This window comes from Malus sylvestris, chromosome 6, assembly GCF_916048215.2.
Source record: "Malus sylvestris chromosome 6, drMalSylv7.2, whole genome shotgun sequence".
In the NCBI taxonomy this organism is placed as follows: domain Eukaryota; kingdom Viridiplantae; phylum Streptophyta; class Magnoliopsida; order Rosales; family Rosaceae; genus Malus; species Malus sylvestris.
Genome location: NC_062265.1, coordinates 25,767,472 through 25,793,998, shown reverse-complemented (window position 1 = coordinate 25,793,998; position 26,527 = coordinate 25,767,472). Strand labels below are relative to the sequence as shown.

Sequence of the window (26,527 nt, the reverse complement as noted above, 5' to 3'; positions counted from 1 at the left end):
GGGAAGATTTGACATGTTGTTCTAGACCATGTGTAGAAGATATACGGCTGTTGTTCGTCCTGGTTCGACGATGAAGTATTAGATGCCAATGCGAAGCACAGAAGGAGGTAGAAGAGTATTTATTTCCAACACCACCACTCAAAAGAGATGCCTATGATGAGCTATATATAGTATAATTGTTGACTTAAAGAAGATTCACTGGGGCAAAGAACATAACCTGATACAGTAGTAAAAAAAACTCATGGCCTATGACAAGACTCTACAACTTCTAGGGTAGGGATGTATGAGAGAGAGGTCGTGAATTCGATGCCCGAATGAACTGTACAAAACGATTCCCCGGTTAGTCTGTGTGCATTGGAAAGTATCAGTCAATGAAAAAAAAAGGAAGAAAAAAGAAAGGGAATCAAAGATTAAATTATGGCAAAGTTGTTCCTTAAAGCAGTGATGTGATTTACAGAATTTAAATCTTGCTTTGTGCCCACTTATTCTGGAGCTTGTCTATATATCTCAACAGATTGGTCTGCCCTCTGCTGTGTTTTTAAGCACAAGAAAATCATCCTCTAAAACTCAGAGTTGTTGAGAGGCCTAGCTAGCTCAGCCCAGCCTCCTAGTGTGACTCACAGAAATGACGGACGTGAAGGGGTGTGGCGAATGGAAGCCTTTTATTGCCATGGTAGCAATCGATTTCTCGTTCGCTATAGTGAATATTCTGCTCAAGAAAGTGCTCGATGAGGGAATGAACCATTTGGTTCTTATAACGTACCGGTTGACGATTGCTACCATTTTCTTAGCACCAGTTAGCTACTTTGGGGAAAGGTAGGCAAGCATCATTCCTCGCTTTTTCGGAAATTCATTTTGATATTTCTATGCCTTAACTTGCTGAAGATTTTTCTGATTTGCTTGCAGGAATACTAGACCAAAGCTCACACTTCGCATCACATGTTTTCTCTTCTTAAGTGCAATTCTTGGGTTAGTAAACTCGACAGAGACTTGTACATCAATTTTCCATTTTTTCATGTGTCTATATCTTTTTGTTGTTGCAGGACATCCCTAACACAATACTTCTTTCTCCTCGGAATCCAATACACATCTGCGACTTTTGCCTGTGCCTTCGTCAACATGGTGCCGGTGATCACTTTCATAATGGCGTTACCGTTCGGGTAAAAAAAAAGTCACAAAAACCTCATTTACATGTTCTTTGAATCTTGTTCACGTGCTGCTGTACGAAATCGAGCGTTTAATCTTGCAGGTTAGAGAAAGTGAACTTAAAATGCCACAGCGGGAGAGCAAAAGTACTCGGTACACTGGTGTGCGTCGGTGGTGCTTTTATACTAACTCTTTACAAAGGAGTTCCTCTATTTGATTCCTCAAAATCCACAGTTAGTACTCAAACCATAGATCATGGAATTCAGCTGAGGTCAACGCGAAACCATGGGGGATGGACGATTGGTTCTATAGCTTTGGTTGGCGGAACCCTATTGTGGTCTTCATGGTTTCTTGTTCAAACAAACATTAGCAATATGTATCCTTGCCAGTATTCTAGCACCACAATAATGAATTTCTTTGGTGCCATTCAGTCTGCAATCCTAGGTGTTTGCACAGGAAGGAACCTTTCCATGTGGGTTCTGAGGGGAAGGACACAAGTCATAGCTGTCCTGTTTTCTGTAAGTATTACCCTTCTTCTAATTACAATTACGCAAAAATACTTATGGGGTTTTGGTATCTTTGTTCCAAAAGTTATACAACTTCGCGAATCCAGGTAATGTCAGTTGGCCAATGCAATTAATATATCCGTTTCCAGGAAATTAAAGAAGCTTAGAATATCGCTTTGTTCAGAAGAAAAAAAAAAGTTATACATGCTTCAGCTACATGCCTTACTATTGGTGTATATATATACATTATACAGGGAATGATAGCATCGGGATTAGGTTTTGTGGGGATGTCATGGTGTGTGAGGAAACGGGGGCCGGTGTTTACTGCAGCTTTTAGCCCGCTCGTGCAGATAATGGTGGCCCTAATTGGTATCCCCATCTTCCATGAACTACTCCACCTCGGAAGGTGAACTTTCCTATATATCTATTTTACAGTTGCCAATACCTACATATGATTAGTACATTGGTAATAACTTTCCTCATTGGTGCTGCATTGACACTGAGCAGCTTGTTAGGATCTATCGTTGTGATCGTCGGCTTGTACATTCTTCTATGGGGTAAGAAAAAAGAGATGCAGAAATGTGCGACAAAACTAGTCCAAGAATCTGAAGCAATCAAAGAGCAGGAGCCGCATTTACCCGCCATCACAGTCTCCGTTGATTCGCGGTGTCCTTGAAGCCGAGTTTCATATGCTTTCAAGTTCAGAAGCCTTCATTTTTTTCTTCCCAATTGATTCTTATGGTCTTCTAGCCAGGATCTTAAAGTAAAGTCATCTGTCATAACCGGAATAAAAGTAGATAAAAGTTTTCACCTCTTAATCTGATGGTTTGCAAAATTTCCCCCATGGTGCTTTGTGAGGCTTGTGGTAATGAATATGTTAAAACAAATTTGAAGGACTACCGGTTTTGTAGTTGAGATCTTTACCATTTGATGTTGTTTTTTTTTTCTGGTGGAAGATTGACAAATTAGATGATGAGGCGTCATCATCGTAATCGCGCACTTAAAATGGATGGAAATTTACGTTGTAATCACGTACTTAATTGATCAAAGTTATGTCTACGTCTTGCTAAAGTGGGAATATGCAGCGACACATACTATGTTAGAATATTCGATATATTTTTAGAACACAACTTTCTAGACCGATAGTGTTTGGTTTAAGGCAAACATATATATACATCAGAATGAGGATCCGGCACGTTCGTTCATCATATATTGTGTGGTAATAAATTATTATAATTTTTTTAATTTAAAATTGAATATAAATAGTACATGAAGAAAACTGATAACACGATGTACGATGAACAGACGTAATTGGAGGATCCCCAAGATCCTCATAAAGAGGATCCAGAGAGGATCCTCATTCATACACAACATATTATTTTAGTGTTAAGTTTGGATGAGGGGAATTAGATTCTTTCCGGATCTCCTAAACTAGGGATTTGGGGGATCAATTAATACTAACCATTTATCAAAGATCATGGGGCCCCAATTGAATGTTTTTCATATTTTCAAAAGTAAAGCAATCTTGTTTTGCGTGAAAAATATAAAAAAGAGAAAAATTGTGGTTGCACGATCTTTAATGAACGATTGTTATTAATTCATCCCCGGAATCCCCAGTGAAGGGATCCAGAGATGATCTAATTCCTACATGAGGGACTTTAAAGTACAGAAAACTAATGAAAATGACATTAAAAAATTTTTTTATTTTAAGAAAACTAATGAAAATGGTTTCAAAACTTTGAGTTTTAACCACAAACCATTATATAACTTTATTTAATGATAAAGACAAGAGAAAAAAAAAACAAAAAAAATCTAACTAAAGGCGCGTGCAAAAAACACCCAACCAATCCTTTAGTTGCATAACCCTTTGACATAATCTAAGCATATTTTATTCCTCTAAAATTAAAATTTCAAATTGAAGTGGGTCCTGTTCGATTCAGAACCACATCTGCGAAGGTATGGTTGGGAAGGAGTCGGTCAAGTGTGGGTTAGGATGGTTGGGGGTAGGGGTGGGGCTACACCATTAATTGGACTCATCACCCATTTTTCTAGTAATGGTATTGAGCTATTAGCCATGCATGATTTTAACAGTGTGGACGTTGATCTCTATCATGTTTTTTTTTTAAATCTTTTTTTCCATTCTGGTGAAAGCACTTGAAAATTTGGGACGAGCATCTACCGTTAAGTTTCATAAACAGTGTAGTATCGTTAAGTTTCATAAACAGTGTAGAAAGTTTCATAAACAGTGTCGTACCGTTAAGTTTTATAAACAGTGTAGTACCATTAAGTTTCATAAACAGTGTAGTAAGTTTCATAAACAGTGTAATACCATTAAGTTTCATAAACAGTGCAGTACCATTAAGTTTTATAAACAGTGCAGAAGTTTCATAAACAGTTTGGGTGAGGGAAGCGTGGGTCCACGCGTCAAATTTTGTTTTAAATATTAAAATTATGTCTTTTCCATTAAAATTTTAATTTTTTTTATCCTTTTTATTAAAATTTAAAAGTTTTCATTAAAAGTTAAGTTTTTTTTCATTAAATAAAGTTATAGCATGATTTTTTTTTATTAAAATAAACTTAGTCCAATAGTCCAACGTACGAATCTCATAACTATTTGACGCACAACACATGTTCCCGCGCACACAGTCCAATGAAAAATAACTTTTGTTTTATATGAATTATCTTACAACCCATAATCGGACAAATAAAATACATAAAATAAAGTCTTAACAACAACCCATAATCGGACAAATAAAATACATAAAATAAAGTCTTAACAAGCCTTGAACCTAGGACCTAGAAGAAAGAAACAAGGCCATGCCTACCAGTGATAAATATGGAATAACTTTGATTTTATAGATACCAAAAATCAAAACAATTATTTTGTTTTGCCAAAAAGAAGAAGCAATAGTGATAGTTTTAAAAATAAGTTGAAGTTTGTTGAGGCCCAAAAATGTCATGAACAAGCCCAAACAAGTCTCGAAGCCCAACTACCATGCAAGCCTCTATTCAAACATGTCATGCTACAGTAATTAAATTGGATATTCATAAATCAAACCATACTTATTTGTCACACTAAAATAAAGCCAAAGTCACATGCTCGGGGCTTGTCAAGTGAATTGTGGTGTGGATGGTTACGGAAATTCATCAGGCCTATGTGGAATCAAGGTTACGAAAGAATTTGGGCTACTTGGGGGCTCGAAGATCCTAGCCCATAATATTTGAAGTCCATGTAGGCAGGTATTGAGAAAGAATCAACATAGTTTTACCTATTTTCCTAGCAAGCTAACTAGTTCAGTTAGGATTAAACCAAATTCCAACCCTAAGTTCACGTGCAATGTAACATCCCACATCGTCCATGGGAGTGGATCCTGTAAGCCTTATATGTATATTCCTATCTCTACCTAACACGAGGCCTTTTGGGATCTCATTGGCTTCGAGTTCCATCGGAACTCTGAAGTTAAACGAGTTCGCGCGAGAGCAATCCCATGATGGGTGACCCACTGGGAAGTTCTCATGTGAGTTCCTATAAACAAAACCGTGAAGGCGTGGTCGGGGCCCAAAGCGAGCAATATCGTGCTATGGCGGAGTCGAGCTCGGGATGTGGTGGGGGCCTGGGCCGGGATGTGATAATTTGGTATTAGAGCCAATCCCTGGCCGGATGTATGCCGACGAGGACGTCGGGCTCCTAAAGGGGATGGACTGTCACATCCCACATCGCCCATGAGAGTAGATCATGTAAGTCTTATATGTATATTCCCATCTCTACCTAGCACAAGTCCTTTTGGGATCTCACTAGCTTCGGGTTCCATTGGAACTCTGAAGTTAAGCGAGTTCGCGCAAGAGCAATCCCATGATGGGTAACCCACTAGGAAGTTCTCGTGTGAGTTCCCAAAAATAAAACTGTGAGGGTGTGGTCGGAGCCCAAAACGGACAATATCATGTTATGGTGGAGTCGAGCCCAGGATGTGGTGGGGGCCCGGGCCGGGATGTGACATGAAAGCCCTTCAAAACAAGCATTTAATGCTAACTTTCCCTTCCCAGCTTACGCAGAAGTTCAATGCGTGAAAGCCATAAAGCACACTATTAAAAGTAGCGCATGTGGAAAACTAACCTAGGAAACTTGTGCGTCAGGAAGAAGACATGTTGCAGGTCCTAGAGTCTAGTCTCTTTACACCAGGATAGAGGGTAAAAAAGAACTAGGGAGAAAGGGGATAGAGAAACACATCCAAAATAGAGATCCCTTGGGAGGGGATCATTAAGCTACAAATATATGTGGAGAACTTCAGAAAAGGGATCCACCAATTCCCCAATTTTTACACAGAGAACCAGAGAAAACCCAGAAACATCATCTTGCAACCTTAGTATTTTCCATGTCCATCTTCTAAGTATCGCAACCATTCTAAGTCTTGCTACCACCTTTGGAAACCCAGATTATCAAACAACAAACACCTATACAATCATCCAATTTTTCTCTCTTTCATGTAAAACTAATGAACTTCTAGCTTCCACACCACACTTCTCTTGATCAAGCCATTATTTACCTAATCATGCTAATCTTCGAGTCATTGATCTAACCAAGATATTTCTTAAGACAAGCTAACTCTTTCGAGATATTCAGGTGCCTTGTATGAAAGTGAACCAAAGGAGACAAGAGAACATTCTCAAAGCCCAACTCCACCTCGAACTAAAAGTCCCCCACCAAAGTTTAGCGGCAATATTGTAAAAAAGATGAAGTAAAAAAAATGGTGGCTTTTTCGTAAATAAATTGAAGTTTGGGAAGCAGTGACATTTTCGTAAATAAGTTGAACCTTGACTGTTTATATATAATCAGGTCAACTGTTTAAAGTAAGTTGAACTATTGTGACACCGATTGTTTATACATGAACATGTCAACTGTTTATACACGATTAAGTCAATTGTTTGTACATTAATAGGGGTGAGTTCTGTACTATTACTGTACCAAAGCTCTTGTACCAATTACCATACCAATATTTTGGTATTGCAAAATCTACTACCATTACCCTGCCAAAATTTCGTAACCCTAAGTTTTAGTATGCTAATAATTCAGTTGGTATGGTATAATAATTGCCGATTCAAATTTCTGTCGTTTCTTGCTTTGACGAAAATGCACCTGTAAAACAATCAACACATTTGATCAAAGACCTAAGCCTCACACGCCCACGAGGTGGGGATGAGGGGTTAGGGTTTTTATGGATAGCAAAAGCTTACCAAAATTTGGTAGAATTTGAGATATATATATATAGGGAAGGGGGTCGGCCATAGTATATGGGTTTTACCCTATACATGGAGGCATCCTATTAGCCAAAGTGTATGGAGAGAATATTCTTAAGATATTAAATAGGAAATAATATCTTGAGATAATGATGTAAATATTCCTAATTGATTTAAATAGGGAGTACTTACTTGAATGAAGTCAATCTTCAATTGGGAATGTATTAAAGATAGGATTCATGTAATTAATCATTTTCTTTAATGCTTTGACTTTTCTTTACCAAAGCAGGTGAGCTGTGCGCCTTCAGGGGTGTTGAGCTACACGTAAGAGTATTTGAGGAGCCTGCTCATTTAATGAGGACAATTTTGTCTTTTTTGAGCAAAAGTCCACATGGCACCTTTAAAATTTTTTGAGATTATTTTAAGCACCACAATAATGATATTGTCGCTATGTTATTGGGTACTTTTTTATGAGACAAAAATATGTTTTTTAAAGTCCAATTCAAGGACCAAATATAATATTGTTCGATTTTTATACATGATTAAGTCAATTGTTTATACATGAACTTTGGTGGTGTTGAGGCCAAAAAATATCACATACAAGCCCAGTCCAGTCTCAAAGCCCAATTACTATGCAAGCCTCAAACCAAGCTCAAAACATATGAAAAGGTGCAAAATCGAGAAAGGAAAATATTTACAATCATGTCATATTACGGTTATTAAGCCAGACATTCATATAAATCACATCATGCTCACGCAATTTATGCATATTTATCCAGCCATGTGCCTTATCACGCTAATCACTATTCACGCAAAAGTAAGCCCAAGTCACATGTTTGGGGCTTGTCAAGCGAATTGTAGTGTGGATGGTTACAGAAAATTATGGGCCTTTGTGAAGTCAAGATTATGGAAGACTTTGGATTGCTTGGGAGCCAAAAGATACAAGCCTATAACCTTTGTAGTCCATGTGGGTAAGTTTGAGAGAGAATCAGCCTAGTTTCCCACTTAGTTAAGAAATAATCAAGCCCTAAGCCTTAGGGACACGTGAAAGCCTAGCAAACATGCATTTAATGAAAAGAAAAGATGATTTTCCCTTCCCAGCTCACGCAGAAGATCGACACATGAAAGCCATGAGGCACGTTACACGAAGTAACGCCTATGGAAGGCTAACCCGAGAAAGCAACGCTTTAGGAAACAGGCACGATGTAGGTTTCACTAAGTAGCAACACTTAGCCATCTTGCACTAAAACAGAAGTGGTAGAAGAACTAGGGAGAAATGGGAGAGAAGACCAAGCCACAATTAGAGATTGCTTAGGAACCCAAAAAAGGAATCATTTAACTATAAATATAAGTCAGATGCCTTAGTGAGGATTCATGATAACACAAAGCCTCATAGCCCAAAGAGAAAAGATAGAATGTTAGGAGGATTGTACTACATAAAGCTAGGAAAATTCCTCCCTTAGTGCAAACATCCTTGAAACCTCAAGAAGCATCACGCCTGCATATCTTTAGATCATTATTCAATTTTCATAAAAATTCTAAAATGCCTTTCCAACCATCGTATTTCCTATGGTTTTCCCCTAAAGATCCCAGCCATCAGAAACCTTATTATGACCCTAGGAAACCCATATTATCCAACCTAGAATACCATACAACCATGTAAACTCTCTCATGCTAAACTGATAAACTTCTAGCCTTCACACCAAGCCTCAATTGAGCAAGCCATTATTTGCTTAACTATCATATCTTCGAGTCATTGATCCAACAAGGATATTTTCTAAGATGTGCTAATTCTTTCAAGATATTCCAAAACTTGGTATGAAACTGAACCAAAGGAGACAATAAGACGTTCTCAAAGCCTAGATCCATCTTGACCTAAAAGTCCCCCAATAGGTGGCACCGACTATTTGTACATGATTATATAAAGGAAAAATTAGTATCCGGTCCCTAGTTTTTATTGTTCATTGACTAAGACCTTATTAGTTCTCAAATTTTGATTCAAGTCCCTAGCATTAATGTGATAATGAATTTACTTGTTTATTATATAATTTTTTAATATAAAAATTAGTAATTAATTTAGGGTTTAATACTCACACCTCTATTAAACTTCTAATTAATTTTCAATTCAAACATTTCCAAAATAATAAAAAATTAAATTAAATTAAGTTTGTACCTATTAGTTTTTTTTTATATATATAAAAAGATTCTCAATTTTTTAATCTTAAATGTACCCATTCTCAAATATATCAATTTGTTATATGTAAAATGTAACCTTTTTTTAATATAAAATCCATTCAAATTTTTTAATCCATGTTTAAACTTATATGGGTACATTCTTTTTCGTTGATTTGAGAATATATCCATGTTTTGGTACAATAGCTTTTTTTGTTAATTTTGGTTAATGTACCCATACATATATGTATATATATATATAAACACACACAATATAATAGAGAGTATAATTTATATTTTATTATTTTTAATCCCATAAATTATGGGTTTTATTTAAAATCTCATTAATATAAACAATTACAAATTTCAATTTTTAATTTTTAATTAAAAAAATATAGTAACTTACATTATTACATTAATGTCAGGGACCTCAATCAAAAACTAAAAACTAACAAGGTTTCAATCAAAGAATATTGATAGTTAGAGACCGTATCCAAAGTGTCCCTTATATAAATAGTTAAATAATCATGTATAAATAGTTGATGCCACAAAAATTTAACTTATTTATGACTCTGCCACTGCTTTTTTTTTTCTTTAATACTAATAAAAGTTGATTAAGTGCTTATGGTTAATGAGAAGTTTGTGAGACAGTTTTCTTTAGTTTTTCCTTTTTTAAAATATAAGGTTACGTTCATATATTATTGACCGGTGTTTTTATAAATTATCAACAACAATTTCTTCATAAATTACTTGCAACTGTTTATGTATAAACCATTGTTTCGTTATAAATTATCAACAATTGTTTCTTCATAAATTATCGAAAATTGTTTTTCTATAATTAGGCCATTTTCATTAGCTTATGGAAAAACAATTGTTGGTCTTTCGTATAGAAATAGTTATTGGTAATTCGTGCAGAAATAGTTCTTGATAATTCGTACGAAATAGTTATTTGTACTTTACATAGTTCGCACAATGATGTGCAAAAAACTGGGGAGTATTTGGAAGGGTTTCACACAACAAATTTTAATGAAGACACTTTACCAATAAGGACAAAAGTAAGAGAGTGATAGTATTATCATAAATAAGTTGAAGTGTGTGGCAGTTTGTAATTAAGTTTAAGTTATCGACAACTATTTCTTCATAAAATGGGCAATTGTCTCTTCATAAAATCGGTTATGAATACACTTAGAGGGGTGTATTCAATTGGGATTTTACAGGATTTTAATTCTTTTAATGAATCTAGGGGTATTTAATCAGAATTTTAAGTAATTCTTTGAAATTTAATGTGTATTCAATCGAGATTTTAAGATAGTTTATTAAAATCCTTAGAAATTTGATTGTATTCAATTAAGATTTTAAATAAGTTTATAACATTCTAGGTGTATTCAATTAGAATTTGATTTTAAAGAATTTCAAAAAGATGAGGAATTAGAGGGAATTGGAGAGATTTTGTAGTGTATTTTAAGCATCCACAAATCTCACCTCTCATCATGAGATTTTGAGGGAATTGAATCAAAATTTTACATGGAATCTCTACAAATCAATTAAACTCCATAAAAATTCATGGATTTATAAATCCATTAAAATCTCTCCAATTCTCAATTGAATACACCCCCCTTAGTCAAGTAGACTCATTTATGTAATATTGTACATTTATATTGCAATTCAAAATATTAAGTATTTTTTTTTAATTTTTGGATGTGCTTAATAAATCATCCTATTATAACATGATGAAGAAAAATGATAATACACAAAAGAAATAGTTACTTTTTGGAAAATCGAGAAATTTAATACTTAATTGTTAAAATGCATTACAAAAAGAATATCAGTGAACAACTCAGAACTACAAATATTCTACTAAAATATTACAAATGCACTACAAAAACATTATGTTCGTGGCTAGAATTTCCGTCGGGGATGTCTCCTAGCCGACGAGCACACAGCTCCCCGAGAGGTTGGCGCCGGTTGATGCTTTCTGTCGGGCTTCTGCTTCACTGACAGGCTTGTCGGGCAAGGCTGAAAGAGAAGGACAGAGTTAACTTTGAAATGTGCCTTTGTGGGGCCTTAGATATAGACCTTGAGGCTCACAATCAAGATTAATTTTTAAGTGCTTAGGCGTGCCACTGCCATCTTTAGCATGGCAGATGTAAAATGGATGTTGAGTTTTAGTTGTACATATACCCGAGAGGTTATGTTAGTTATAACAGATGCCTTTGTGGGGCCTTAGGTGTAGGCCTTGAGGCTTCCAATCAAGAACTAACCTAGCACTCGAATATACGATGTCTGTTTCATTGATTGCAGAAGTGTTATAACTATTATACTTCTGATTATCCAAGCCCGAAGAGCAGAATGAATCCAAATAGGTGCCTTTGTAGGGCCTTAGATATAGGTCTTGAGGCTTCCCATCAGAATTCCTTCTATACTCAAACGTTCTACTGTAATCATAATATAATAGAAATAAAACTAAGAGATAGATCGATTACTTGCGCCCCAAGTAACTTCAGACTTCTTGTTTATCAAAGCTTGTCGTGGATGGGTTAAGTCCACATAAGGTTCTTTTTTTATGCCTTAAGACCAAGGACTTTTGAATGATCAATCTTACATGCCCGAGAGCTTAGAACTTAGATCTGATTTAAACTGTGGAGACATATTCAAATCGGATTCAAGAACTAAGAGAGGCTTTTAATCGTCATCTTACTAGAAATAACTTGAATACAACTGGAAGTATACAACATATTGCTAGGCTAATGAATGAAAAGACAAAACCAAAGAGGGTCGGGCAAGGTTGATCGTCTTGCAACTTCCTATCTTTGTGGTTTATCAAGGGGTTTGAGAGCTTTAGAAAGGGGGGTAGGGAGATAAGTTTACAGAAAGAGATCGATACTACAGCAAGCTTAGGACAAGGTAGCAGAGCTATTACAAAGGCTTTTGGTGAGAGTTTATCCTGAAATGGATGAAAGCTTGGGCTGACTACAGCTTCGTTTGAAGGCAAATCTAGCTTGAGCAGAGTTTGTGCTTGTATTTGTTTGTTTGATTGAGTGTCTTTATCTCTGATTTCTCTTTCTTCTTTTATAGACACTTCGGTTTGGCCTCCTGTAGCAGTAATCTTGCCCGAATGAAGCTTGAAGGGTAATGACTCATCAACTATTTACTTGTACTGCCACTGTAAAGTGCTTTTGGGCTGATTAGCTGGCTGGTCTATACCACTTGGTCTCTAGGCAGGTGAGCAAGTGGTGCAAATGATCTACACCTAGTCGGGAAATGCCTTTTTTGCCTTCTGGGCTTTGGCTAGGCTTCGGGCTTTTCCCCTTTTCAGACCTCCTTTTGGGCCAACTCCTTCTTGAGCCCAAAGTTCAAGTTTTAACCCAAACACATTATACTACTCTATATGTATTGTATCTAGTCATTTTAAGTTCCTCTTCCTAATTTTTGTGGTGCGTTCCTAACAATTTAGCTTATGTTTTGTGGAACTTAAACATACCATGTGAAAGAGTATAATACGCAATGGTCATTAGAGGCACTTCGGAAGAACACTGCTTGATTCCTTATATATAAGGAGTCATTTCTCTTGGCAGATTGATAGTTAATAATGATGATATTACTTGTTATTATAATAATTGATTTGTTCGACACAAATGGATGACTAAGCTATTTTAAAATCAAATGAACTTGGCTATAGATGATCTTTAGATGATGATAAAAAGATTTAACAATTTAAATTATGACATTTGTACAGTGAAATGATGAAATATTGTTATGTGAAAGAGGCTGACTTCTTCCGGTAAGAAACCAAGTAATATTCACCCCCCAAAAGGCTAAGTACCAGTTTGGTACTGCTTAACTTAAAAAAAAAAAAACAAGTATGAAAAAAAGCACCCAGCTTTTTTGTGTTTGGTAAACTTTCAAAATCAATTTTTTTCTTCATAGTTTTGGGTGAAAAAAAGCTAAAAAGGCAAAGTAGCAAAACCCAGCTTTGGAAAACCAGCTTTTTATCACAATACATGGGTGAGCAGTGCCATTAAATGAATTTTTCAAAATGGCAACCTTATCCTCTCTTTCTCCTTCATCCTAGTTCTAGACTCCAACCCTTTTTCCCCAGTCGCTCTTTGATGCCGTACTACCCAGATTCACCACCCCATCCCCTCCATCTCTTCTTACTCCCCATATTTGCCACCCCATCTCTCCCCAATCCCCACCAAATACACCCATCGCCACCTCACATACCATGATCCCAACCCACTCCCTGCTAGATGATAACCCAGATCCCACCCACCCATCCACCACCGCACCTTCCAAAACATGTAATGCCTTGGAAATCAAAATGCAGAAAATAGTAATAGGAGTGAGGACGTAGGTTCCAGATCGTCGGAACTGAAAGAGAAATGCGAAGGGATGAAGGTGGGCGAGGACTTTGAAATTTCAGGAGGGATCATTGATGAAAAATGGAAGAAAAGCCAGAAACATTTTGGCAAAACGAAATATAAAGAAAGAAGAATGAAAAAGTTAGAAAGAAAGGGAAACAAAGAAGAAAGGAACAAGGAAACAATCATGAACTTTTTGGCAGAAAAAAAAAGAAAGGAAGAAAATCCCATAAGTTTTGTTTGTTTGTTTGTTTTTTTGTTGTTGTCATTTTACACAATCATAGCTGTTTTACATAAATATTTACCAAACACTATAATAATTTTTTTTATATTAAAAGTACTTTTACAATTATCATTACCAAATACTTTATTGTTTTATTTCACAACTGCTTATTGTTGAAATGTCCCACATCGACCACATCAATGAGAAAAGAAGTGTTTAAATATCCTAAACCCACTTCAACTAACACCGAGGCCTTTTGTGATAAAACCCTACACCTGATGAATTGTGCATATAGTAATTACCAAGTTGGAGACAGTAAAGGTGTTGTTGGAAGTGGCATTTGGCCTGTCTCTCTTATAATTCTACATAGTATCAGAGCCAGGGAGCGAGCCCATATTGTACTGCCATGTGATGGGTGAGTCCCCTTGGACCGGCACGATGATGGTGAGTCCCCTTGGACCGGCGCGATGATGGTGGGTCCCTTGGCCCCGTGTGTAGGGTGAGTCCTCTTGGCTCCACGTAGTTGTCGATGTGTGGATCTCCCACGTGTGACCCACTAATTAGGTCCCACGTGAGGGGGCGTGTTGAAATGTCCCACATCGACTGTATCAATAAGAAAATAAGAGTTTAAATATCCTAAACTCACTCCAACTAACATCGAGACATTTGTGATAAAATCCCACACCTGACAGATTGTGCAGGTGGTAATAATTACTAAGTTGGGGATAGTATCGGTGTTGTTGGAAGTGACCTTTGGCCCATCTCTCTGATAATTCTACACTTATTCTTACATCACAACAGAAACATCTTTTTTTCTTTCAAAACACAATAATACTAAACTAACCCTAAGTGACAATGACGAACAAAAACTGAGAGTGATGGACCTGATGACCACTCTCGCATGCAGTGCTATACTAATGTACATGCTCTAATATGAATAGATGAAAGTAGGTTGATATTTTATGGATTTGTAACAAGACACGAAAATGTGTCAGCTTCATCGAAAAATTTATCTACCATAAAGAAAATTATAGTACTCATCATGATTTTTGCATTCTTTAGCCAAAAGAAAAGGTCCAGACAATACAAAAGACAATTTCGGAAGTGAAAGTAATTAATCATAACTTAACAAACCAGAAAGCCATAGAAAGGCTTCTTATTATTTGTAATTAATCAAGCCACTTCATGAAAAATCAAAAAACGTAATGACATCAGTCCTCATCTTGCTCATCATGCTGGTCGCTATAGAAGGTCTCCTTCTCCTTCTCCTTCTCCTTCTCCTTCCCCTTCTTACCCTTCAACCCCCGCCTCTCCGGCCTCCCGTGATGCCCTCCGTGCGGCTCCACAACATCCGTGATGTCCAAATGAACACCGGGGTCATTCGTGGTGTAGCTACCGCCCATCATGAGGGAGTTGTTCACAGCCTGGAAGTTGCTGTTCACATAAGTGCTCAGCCCATCAGCGTCTCCGAACGCTGGACCACCACCATGAAGCCCTCCAGATTTGTTCATGTTCTCGTGATCCAGCTCACTCCTCAATGTCGCTCCGGTGTTGGATCCTGCGAGGGTGATGATCCTCACGCCGTGTTCGTCCTCATCCTCGTGGTGGATGGAGCCGGACTTGTGGATGTCGGTGACTCGGTTGGTGATGGCGGAGACCATGTCTCGGATTTCTTTGTCTAGTTGCTTGTTGGGCCTGCTGCCTCCGTGATCGGCTGAGGAGTGGGTGCTGGTTTTGTGTGACTCGCTTGTCATTGTTGTTGGTTTGCGGTGAGGTTCAGGGGGAGTATTGAGGTGGATATATAGAGAGGAGTACTTCTGATTTGGGTTAGAAATTTGGAATAAAGGGATAGCTTACTTTGCAATGCAAGGATATAAAACAAAAAAAAAAAAAAAAAACAAACAAACAAACAAAACAAAAGGTAAAGGGGGGTGGTTACTTGGCATTTGGTTCATCCTACTTCTAAACTTTATGCTTTTGTGATTCTCACTCTCACTCTAAATTTTGTGAAGTTTAAAAAGGGAGAAAACTACATACAGTTACGAATAATGTGAACTGACCGACAAACGTCAAATTCGAGAACATTTAAAATTTAAAAAAAAAAAAATTTTATAAACCTTATCGAGAATATATGATAAAATATCGTTTGTCAGATCTAGACATTAAGCATGATGTTGATGCACAAAATTATCGAGAACTTTGGTACAACAGAAAGTGTTAAGTTTGTGACCTTCGCTAGATTGCTCCGGTCACTAGTGTGGATAAGTATGTAAATGGATAGAGACAAGGAAGCAAACACAAGATGTACGTGGTTCATCCAGATTGGCTACGTCCACGGAGTAAAGGAGTTCTCATTAATTGTGAAGGGTTTACACAAGTACATAGGTTCAAGCTCTACTTTTGTGAGTACTAATGAATGATTTAGTACAAATGACATTAGGAAATATTGTGAGAGAATGATCTCTATTTATAGAAGAGAGTTTCTAGTTTCATTCTGACATTGACACGTGTCGTGTTGTGATTGGGTTCTGATGTTGACATGTGTCGCGCTATGATTGGCTTCTGATGTCGACACGTGCCGCGCTGTGATTGGCCTTCTGGTTTGAGGGAAACTCTTCTGGGTCCTTGACAGTATAACGTTGACCGGTGCTCAGTAGTTTCGGGATGGTCAAATATGGTACAAACAGTACTCCCCTAAGTTCCCGAGTGAGGGAAACTCCTTGGTTGGGGACTTGCAAGATCCAAGTCATTGAGTAATCACGAAATTTCTAAGTACCGAAGTGTGGTATAATTTTCACTTGCCTTATCTATCTCATATGAAGATGTGGCATCTTCTTTGGAAGTACTTTTCCTCCATCCAGGGGTGGTATCTTTAACCGATGAAGATGCACAAGGTAATGTATCAATTTCCTTTGAAGCTTACTTATAGTTTCGGGCTTGGTCAAGTGCGATACAAACCTTATAGTAGGAGTCCCCCAAGTCGTCAAGCTAGGAGATTTGCCGAATGAGGTAACAGACAAGGTAAGCAATCAGACTTCCAAGCATGCAACCTAGATTAGAGGTTCGATTTCGGCTTCCGGTTGATTGTTTTCCTTCTCCTTGTGTCGTAAACAGCAACAAGGATAAGGAGAAGCAAATGGAGAATAGATGATATGAGATACTTTTGCTTTTGAAGAAGTAACTTTCCACAGGCTTATTCTTGAACTGGGCTGAAGGGTTTTCTGGTTTCCTCCAGAGTATAAGGCCGACTCAAGAATTTGAGGGTCAAAACAAGTCTATCAAATCTAGAGTACGTTCGACCATGATGATATGGGATACTTTTACTGTTGACAAAGTAGTGGATGTATCGACACATGTTTTGTTGCGCTTGTCTCCACATGCTTCCTTGTATCTTTCTCACTTGCCCTATCTGTTCCTCAGACAGATGCGGTATCTTCTTTGGAAGCATAAGGATGTTGAAGATGAGTACTCGAGAGCAATGCCAGGTAAGTAATTAGGCAAGGGGTTCCAGGCGGTCAGTTCCTGACTGGAAGGTTGATTCCAAGTGCTGATTGATTGCTCTCTTTCTTTTTATCTTGCAGGTAAGAACAAGGTCAAAGGAAAAGATATGAAAAAAGCATGATATGGGATACTCTTACTTTTAACCCTGATGATATGAGATACTCTTGCTCTGGTGTGGCTTGTTTGCAGAGGTATTATCGGGAGGAAAAGAAGCTGAGTATTTCGAGAGACTCTGCTGAGAGTGCCATCTTGGATGTGAAGAAAAGTTGAGCATTTTTTTTATTTGTAGGTCTACCTGGCTGTGGAGGATGGATGTCGACATATTAGGAGTCTCCTTAACAATAAGTAGTAGTGTTATTCCTTTACCCTTCTTGGTCATAGCAATGTAGTAGGAGTTGTAAGCTTCACGTGTTTTAACTTTTTCAGAGCACTTTGAAAAAGTGGTCTGTGGTATCTAAAAAGCTAATGTTGCGTGTGAAGATTGCAGACAAGCTTTATCCAAGGAAATCTGGCTCTCGAAGTTCGGAGAGCGGTGCCTCTTCGGTTTTCGAACAAGCAATCCTGTCAGGGATCTGGCTCTCGAGATTCAGAGAACGGTGCATCTTCGATTTTTAAGAAAGCAATCCTATTGGGAGTCTGACTCTTGAGATTCGGATAGTAGTGTCTCTTCGATTTTTTTAGAAAGTAATCATGTTGGGAGTATGGCTCTCGAGATTCAGATGGCGGTGCCTCTTCGATTTTTGAGCATATAATCCTGTTGGGAGTCTGGCTCTCGAGATTCGGAGAGCGGTGCCTTTTCGATTTTTTAGAAAGCAATCCTGTTGAGAGTCTGACTCTTGAGATTCGGATAGCAGTGTCTCTTCGATTTTTGAAAAAGTAATCATGTTGGGAGTCTGGCTCTCGAGATTTGGAGTAAAGGTTGGTCATTTTTGCCAGTCTGCCTTGCCACGGAGCATGGAGGTTGACACACATTGGGACTTTCTAGTTATCAAGTAGTGTTGCTGTTCCTTTACCCTTATGGGTAATATTAAGGTAGCTGGACCTTCAAAATTTATGTGTCTAAACTTTGTCAGAGATCTTTGGCAAAGTTATCTGTAGTACCTGATGAGCTGATGTTGCGTGTGGAAAGTGGTGCCTCTTCGAAATCCGGAGAGTGATGCATCTTCGATTTTTGAACCAACGGCCATGTTGCCCTTTCTTTTATAAAGGCACCAATTGTGTGTAAGAAGTACATTCAGAGAGTTATTGCTTGTAGGAATTTTCCCCTTACTTCAGATATTTATTGCACCTCATTTCTCCTTCATCATTTCTAAGAATGTCTGGCCCATCCGACCGTCGTTTTGATTTGAACTTTGGTGAAGAGGCAGCCATGCCTTCTCAAGACAACATATGGCGCCCATCCTTCTTATCCCCTACTGGTCCTCTTACCGTTGGGGACTCTATGATGCAGAATGATATGACCGCTGCTGTAGTGGCCAGGAACCTTTTCACTCGCAAAGATAACAGACTACTTTCCAAACGGTCTGATGAGTTGGTTGTTAAGGATTATCTGGCTCTCAGTGTTCAGTGTGCAGGTTCTGTGTCTAATATGGTCTTACGCCTATTTGCTCGAACCCGCCAAGTTGAATCATTGGCAGCTGAAGTGATAAGTCTCAAACAAGAGATCATAGGGCTCAAGCATGAGAATAAACAGTTGAACATACTCGCACATGACTATGCTACAAACATGAAGAGGAAGCTCGACCAACTGCAAGAATCTGATGGTCAGATTTTACTTGATCATCAAAGGTTTGTGGGTTTGTTCCAAATGCATTTATTATCTTCATCTTCTGAGGTTGTATCGTGTGATGAAGCTCCAAATGATCAACCTTCGGTGCCTCCTCCTTCTAGGGTTCTGCCTAATATTGAGGCTCTGAATAATCACCCTCTGATGCCTCATTTTTCTGGGGCTCTACCGACTGCTGAGACTTCTCCTGAGCAACCTTTGTGAATACTCCCTCTTGTTTGTTTATTTTGATTCATGTATATGTACATATTTGTAACTGATCGGAGATATAAATAAACAAGCTTTGCTTCATTTCAACGTATTGTGTTAAATACACCAAGGCCTTCTTCACTAAATTCTTTGAATTTTTCCTTTTGTTGAATCTTGTATGTTGAAGCTTTATGAGTGAAGCATGTAGGTTGAGGTAGTGCTCCCTTAATTTCCCGAGTGAGGAAAACTTCTCGGTTGGAGACTTGAAAAAATCCAAGTCACTGAGTGGTCGTGAGACTTCCGAGTATCAAGATGCAGTAGCATATGGTAGGAGTCCCCCAAGTCTTCAGTCGATGGAGTTGACGAATGAGGTATTTCCTTTCTAAGTGGTAGCCAAAAACTCCTTCTTCATATATATTTGTTATGAAAGTTGTTAGGCCCAAAGAAGAGGAGGCCTAGGTAATTTTTTTTGTCAAAATTGTTTTTTTCGAATTTTCAAATTTTTGAATTTTCGAATGTTCGTGAAGCTTTGAGGTTGAAGCTTTGTTGGGTACCATGAATTGATTAAGATAGTGTGAAGCTTTTGTAGGTGAAGATTTTGTGTTGAAGTTTTGTGGGTGAAGCTTTTGTGGATGAAGCTTTTGTGGTGCGGGAAGTTTTTGTGGGTGAAGCTTTTGTTGGTGAAGATTTTATGGGTGAAGCTTTTGTGGGTGAAGCTTTTATGGGTGAAGCTTTTGTGGTGGGTGAAGCTTTTGTTGGTGAAACTTTTATGGGTGAAGCTTTCGTGGTGGGTGAAGCTTTTGTGTGTGAAGCTTTTGTTTGTGAAACTTTTATGGGTGAAGCTTTTGTAGGCGAAGCTATTGTGGGTGAAGCTTTTGTGATGGGTGAAGCTTTTGTGGGTGAAGCTTTTGTGGTGGGTGAAGCTTTTGTTGGTGAAGCTTTTATGGGTGAAGCTTTTGTAGGTGAAGCTATTGTTGGTGAAGCTTTTGTAGGTGAAACTTTGGAGTTGAAGCTTTTGTTGGGTACCATGAATTGATTTTGCTTCACACTATCTTGATCAAGATGTAGTGAAGCTTTTGAGAATTTGTAGTTGTCCTCCATTGATGAAGCTTTTATTGGTGAAGCTTTTGTGGTGAAGTGTTGTTGGGTACCACGAATTGATTTTGCTTCACACTATCTTAATCAAGATAGTGTGAAGCTTTTGAGAATTTGTAGTTGTCCTCCATTGATGAAGCTTTTGTTGGTGAAGCTTTGGAGTTAAAGTTTTTGTTGGGTACCATGAATTGATTTTACTTCACACTATCTTGATCAAGATAGTGTGAAACTTTTAAGAATTTGTAGTTGTCATCAATTGATGAAGCTTTTGTTGGTGAAGCTTTTGTGGTGAAGTTTTGTTGGGTACCACGAATTGATTTTGCTTCACACTATCTTAATCAAGATAGTGTGAAGTTTTTGAGAATTTGTAATTGTCCTCCATTGATGAAGCTTTGTTAAATTTCCCTTTTTTTTTTGGGAAACTAGAAATTTGAAAATGTGGGAGAGACAACATATACAAATTTTGCTTCCACACTGTTGAGCAAGAGATTGTGATGTAAGCCACACCTTGTAGTAGTCGAAGGTTTGGATGAACCATATAAATTGAATTTGCTTGGAACAGTCTTGAATTTGCTTCGAAGGTTTGAGAATTGTAGTTGCCCTCCATTGATGAAGCTTTTGTTGGCACCATAAATTGGTTTTGCTTCACACTGTCTTGATCAAGAGTGTGTGAAGCTTTTGAGAATTGTGGTTGAACTCCTTTGATAAAGCTTTTGTTGGCACCATAAATTGGTTTTGCTTCACATTGTCTTGATTAAGAGTGTGTGAAGCTTTTGAGAATTATGGTTGTCCTCCATTGATGAAGCTCTTGTTGGCACCATAAATTGGTTTTGCTTCACACTGTCTTGATCAAGAGTGTGTGAAGCTTTTAAGAATTGTGGTTGAACTCCTTTGATGAAGCTTTTGTTGGCACCATAAATTGGTTTTGCTTAACACTGTCTTGATCAAGAGTGTGTGAAGCTTTTGAGAATTGTGGTTGCCCTCAATTGATGAAGCTCTTGTTGGCACCATAAGTTGGTTTTGCTTCACATTGTCTTGATCAAGAGTGTGTGATGCTTTATTATGGTTGCCTTCCATTGATGAAGCTCTTGTTGGCACCATAAGTTGGTTTTGCTTCACACTGTCTTGATCAAGAGTGTGTGAAGCTTTTGAGAATTGCGGTTGCCCTCCATTGATGAAGCTCTTGTTGGCACCATAAGTTGGTTTTGCTTCACACTGTCTTGATCAAGAGTGTGTGAAGCTTTTGAGAATTGCGGTTGCCCTCCATTGATGAAGCTCTTGTTGGCACCATAAATTAGTTTTGCTTCACAATGTCTTAATCAAGAGTGTGTGAAGCTTTTGAGAATTGTGGTTAAACTCCTTTGATGAAGTTTTTGTTGGCACCATAAATTGGTTTTGCTTCACACTGTCTTGATCAAGAGTGTGTGAAGCTTTTGAGAATTGTGGTTGCCCTCCATTGATGAAGCTCCTGTTGGCACCACAAATTGGTTTTGCTTCACATTGTCTTGATCAAGAGTGTGTGAAGCTTTTAAGAATTGTGGTTGAACTCCTTTGATGAAGCTCTTGTTGGCACCATAAATTGGTTTTACTTCACACTGTCTTGATCAAGAGTGTGTGAAGCTTTCTACGAGTTGTAGTGTTTGCATTGTTACAGAGGGGAAATGTTTGAAGTAGATACAAGAGGGCTGAATAGCTTGATCTTCGTATGCCATGCACTGAAGTTGTTGTTGGCTTGCAATAAGACTTTGTTGGTGACTATAACTCTTGTTGGGCATAAGTGATCCCCTAGTTGAGTTGTCAAGCTTGAGGGTTTTTTATTATTTGTGAATGCTAGGAGTTCAAATGTACAAGTTGTACCACTATTCTTCTGGTAGGTGGAATGAATGGTGAGTTGCTTTCATCACTTGGTTGGTGGTACGAATGTGAGTTCCTTCATCACCTTTCATCACCTTTCATCACATTTCATCACCTCGTTGGTGGCACGAGGATGAGTTCTTTCTTCACCTGGTTGGTGGCATGAATGGTAAGTTGCCAAATGATATTAGAGTACGGATTGTACATTTCATCACCTGGTTAGTGGCATGAAGAAGAGTACGGGTTGTACATTTCATCACCTGGTTGGTGGTATGAAGATGAGTTCCTTCTTCACCTGGTTGGTAGCATGAGTGGTAAGTTGCCAAATAATATTAGAGTATGGGTTGTACATTTTATCACCTGGTTGGTGGCATGAATGAGAGTATGAATTGTACATTTCATCACCTGGTTGGTGGCATGGATGGCAAGTTGCCAAATGATATTAGAGTACGGGTTGTACATTTCATCACCTGGTCGGTGACATGAAGGAGAGTATGGGTTGTACATTTCATCACCTGGTTGGTGTCATGAAGATGAGCTCCTTCTCCACATTTCATCACCTGGTTGGTAAGAATAAAGCAAGGTGTCGAGGCACATTGTAGCAAGTGTCGAATGACACAAAGTATGTTGAACCCTTTCAAAGCACAGTTAGCTTATGTATGGATGTGTTAAAATGTATGATGTTTATGTATGAATGTGTTGGAATGTATGATATTTATGTATGAATGTGTTGGAATGTGTGATGTTTATGTTGATTGATAAAAGTTATGCTTATAAATGTTTTGCTATGCATGAAGGGATCCATGCTTTTGATATGTGAACCATGTTGGTTGTAACACTTAGTATCACATACTTTGTGTCAAAGTACGCATGTTGAAGCTCTGAGTTGGAGTATAAGGATAGGTCAACGTAGACCAAGTGTTCCAGTGCTAGGAACGCAAAAGACTCAAAAGAAGTTGTCTGAATTCCATTTTCTTTAAATATTTGCCGAATGGCTTGTGTGACTTTTGTAATGTGTATGCCTTTTTATAATAGCATTTCCTTCAGTACCTAGTCTTCCACTTTGAAAGAGTGAGGCTTGGCCCCATAGTCATAATAGTTGACAATACGTTCACCCCTGGTTGTCTTGATACGAACTTTTATCCCTCTTGTTGTAATGGGCTTGCTGAAAGTAAAAATCCTTCCTCTTACCAAGAGACAGATACGTTTGGTGACTTAGCGAGTAGCTAAATGAGGCAGGAAATGATGCAATGGGTGTCTGAATGGCCAATATCTCATCACTTGGTAGAACTTGACTTCCACTTCCCATTTATTGATAGAGGTTCCCTTTGTATGTCCTTGCTTCGGCGGAGGCGTGGTTGTAAGCTTGTGCCATCACCTCAGAGTAAGTCTTCCAAGTGTTGGCATTGATTATGTACTTGAAGAAACAATCACGTAGGCCTGCCATGAAGGCCTTGAGGGTGGTATTGTCATCTGCCTTAGCACAGCGAGAATACTCATGGCTGAAGCGACCGACATACTCTCGTAGTGACTCGTCCGGCTTCTGGCGAATAATGTACAAGTCATCTGTAGAATGCAAGTGATCGGTTTGGAAGATGTGTTGAGAGACAAACAGTTTCCTCAATTCCTCAAATGAGTCTACTGTCTCAGGTGGAAGACGGCAATACCAGTTTAAAGCTCCGCCAGAGAGGGTGGAGGGGAAGAGAAGACATCGCTCTTCGTCGGTGTGCATCCGATATGCCATGGTGGACTCAAAGAGGTTAAGGTATTCAATTGGGTCATCCCTTCCAATATAGAGTTGTAAACCAAGCTTTTGTTTTGTCTTCGCTTGAAGGGGTGTCGAGGATCCTTCTTGTGAGAGGGCTAGGCCCGGGTTGGTTCTAGTCAGGTATCTCGGCCTGACGTTCGGCCTTCAACTTGTTTACTTCCTCAAGGAGCCGTAGGACAAGAGGGTCCTGAGTGGAGTCATGTACCACTGGAATTTTCTTTCGTAAATCTTCATCGCCTCTTGGAAGTAGGAAAGTTTGAGCAAGGGTATGTGGTTTTTTCTTGGACTCGCCATACTGACTTCTAGGGCGAGTCTGTCGGAATACCTCAGAGTCCCCCGTACCTTCATGTTCCTCCTGGACCTGTCGTTCCTTCCCTAAATTGGCAGCTGGCCTAGGTCGTGGGAGGGGACCAAGTCTTTCAGAAACCCTTGGGTTATTAATCTTTGAGTATATATGGAAGGGATTCTCTCGACGTTGCTTTAGGAAGTCTCGGCAGTCACGATAAACGGCTTTCGATCCTTCCAACCTTTCTGCAAAGAGGTGTCTTCCTCCACTTCTTCTACTTCGGATCAAAGCATCTGGGTTGAGAGAAGTCTCATGTTGATCAATGTTTTGATGATTAGCTCGATCCTCATCAGGGATACCCATGTCGAAGGGAGGTGACCCTCCGTGTTGAGGGGCACCCAGATGATGGTTGATGTCCACAGGGGCAACAAGCTCGCGTGTTTGAGTACGTTTAGTTTCATGGAGCGTCTCAAAGAGCTTCTCATACTGCTTCTGGAAGACCTCATTCTTCATTGCTATCTTGTTGTTCTGAACTTCTAGTTCATCGACTTTAGCTTGAAGAGCAACCCTCTTTCCTTCATTATTTCGTTGCTTCGCACTAGGTGCAAGAGGGGTGTCATTCTGTGTGCTGTGGCTTCATTCGCTCCCCATGTTGGAGAGGGATGCTTAGTAAAAAAAGAGTGTACAAATGGTGGAAACCAGCTTGGCAAAGCTGAAAAGAGTGGGAATAAGTGTTGTTCCCACAGACGGCGCCAAATGTTGATGCACAAAATCAGCGAGGACTTTGGTACAACAGAAAGTGTTAAGTTTGTGACCTTCGCTAGATTGCTCCAGTCACTAGTGTGGATAAGTATGTAAATGGATAGAGACAGGGAAGCAAACACAAGATGTACATGGTTCACCCAGATTGGCTACGTCCACGGAGTAGAGGAGTTCTCATTAATTATGAAGAGTTTACACAAGTACATAGGTTCAAGCTCTCATTTTGTGAGTACTAGTGAATGATTTAGTACAAATGACATTAGGAAATATTGTGAGAAAATGATCTCTATTTATAGAAAAGAGTTTCTAGTTTCATTCTGACATTGACACGTGTCGTGTTATGATTGGCTTCTGATGTTGACACGTGTCGCGCTATGATTGGCTTCTGATGTCGACACGTGTCACGCTGTGATTGACCTCCTGGTTGGAGGGAAACTCTTCTGGGTCCTTGACGGTATAACGTTGACCGGTACTCAGTAATTTCGGGATTGGTCAAGTACAGTACAAACACATGACAATTTGTTGGATGACCGTTAACTTGACACGAAACGACATGACTTGTTAGATAATTGGATCGTTACTGGGTTACCTGTTAAGAACCCGTTAAGATAACGGATTTGACATGATACGACCCGTTAAAATATCAAGTAAAACACAAAAACAACATGAACATGACAAACACGACTCGTTTTCCAGGCCTCCCTCTACCTTGCCCCTTGATTTGTAACCCATCTCACATGTCTCGTTTGTACTCAATTGTAAATTCCACATTAAAATGATTAACATGAAGCAAAAAAAGGCTTTTTATATTAGTACCCTACAAAATGTTGAATGCACCTCACATTAAAATTTAGTATTAAATAACTTATTTACCCGACTATGCAATGAGAATTTTTACCTTATTAGGTTAAAAATATATTATATATACACCCCAAATCACTTTTAACGTATTATTTATCTTCTTCAACCATCAAAACCTCTCAAACCCTCCATTATAAAACAAAATCCTAACCAATAAAACTACAAACATGTTGATTGAAAAAAATTATTTTTGACAAATGAAACATGAAATCGATATTTTGAAAACTTCATATGAGGTAAGACTTCATATTTTTTATTGTTTTAATAATTTTGACGACATCGATAATTATTTTGATGCGTTATTCAAGTTTCTATGTTTGTATTCATCTTTTAGGGATTATAGGGATTACATGAAGAATTAAACACCTAAAATTACCATTAAATATTAAAAATTGAAGAGATGGGTTTTAATGGTGGAATTGAAAACAACCCACATATGCTTTAAATCTCAGGCAGCACCTTTTGTCAAAATTCCAGTCGGCATTTTTTTTCAAATTAAAAGCTTGATAAGATTTGAGAAATGTGGGGTGTACACAAAATATAAGTTGCATGTAGAAAATATAAGGTGTATATTAAGAATATGAGGTGTAAGGGTATAATGTGGAAGTAAATGAGGTATATTAAGATAATTTTTAATTGAAAAAGCAAATGTAAAATGTATTAAGTATGTGAGATTTATTCAACAATTTATGATGCGTTTAATATAATAAACCAAAACAAATTTAAAAACAAAAATCCCCAAACACATGCTGGGCCTACATTATTGCAGAATTGCGGGTTAC

The 26,527-nt window shown here is 38.3% G+C and overlaps 2 protein-coding genes across 2 annotated transcripts; one reads left to right on the top strand and one right to left on the bottom strand.

The window, feature by feature from the left end:
• The first annotated feature begins 313 nt into the window (after window positions 1–313).
• On the top strand, window positions 314–2,549 carry LOC126626543 (WAT1-related protein At3g30340-like). Its single transcript, XM_050295900.1, has 6 exons — window positions 314–816; window positions 907–969; window positions 1,044–1,160; window positions 1,250–1,664; window positions 1,907–2,058; window positions 2,160–2,549. The coding sequence occupies exons 1-6, from the start codon at window positions 626–628 to the stop codon at window positions 2,326–2,328; spliced, it is 1,107 nt and encodes a 368-aa protein (XP_050151857.1). The 5' UTR covers window positions 314–625; the 3' UTR covers window positions 2,329–2,549.
• Window positions 2,550–14,639: 12,090 nt separating this feature from the next.
• Window positions 14,640–15,435, bottom strand: LOC126626542 (uncharacterized). Its single transcript, XM_050295898.1, has one exon. The coding sequence runs from the start codon at window positions 15,395–15,397 to the stop codon at window positions 14,855–14,857; it is 543 nt and encodes a 180-aa protein (XP_050151855.1). The 5' UTR covers window positions 15,398–15,435; the 3' UTR covers window positions 14,640–14,854.
• Between the last annotated feature and the right edge of the window lie 11,092 nt (window positions 15,436–26,527).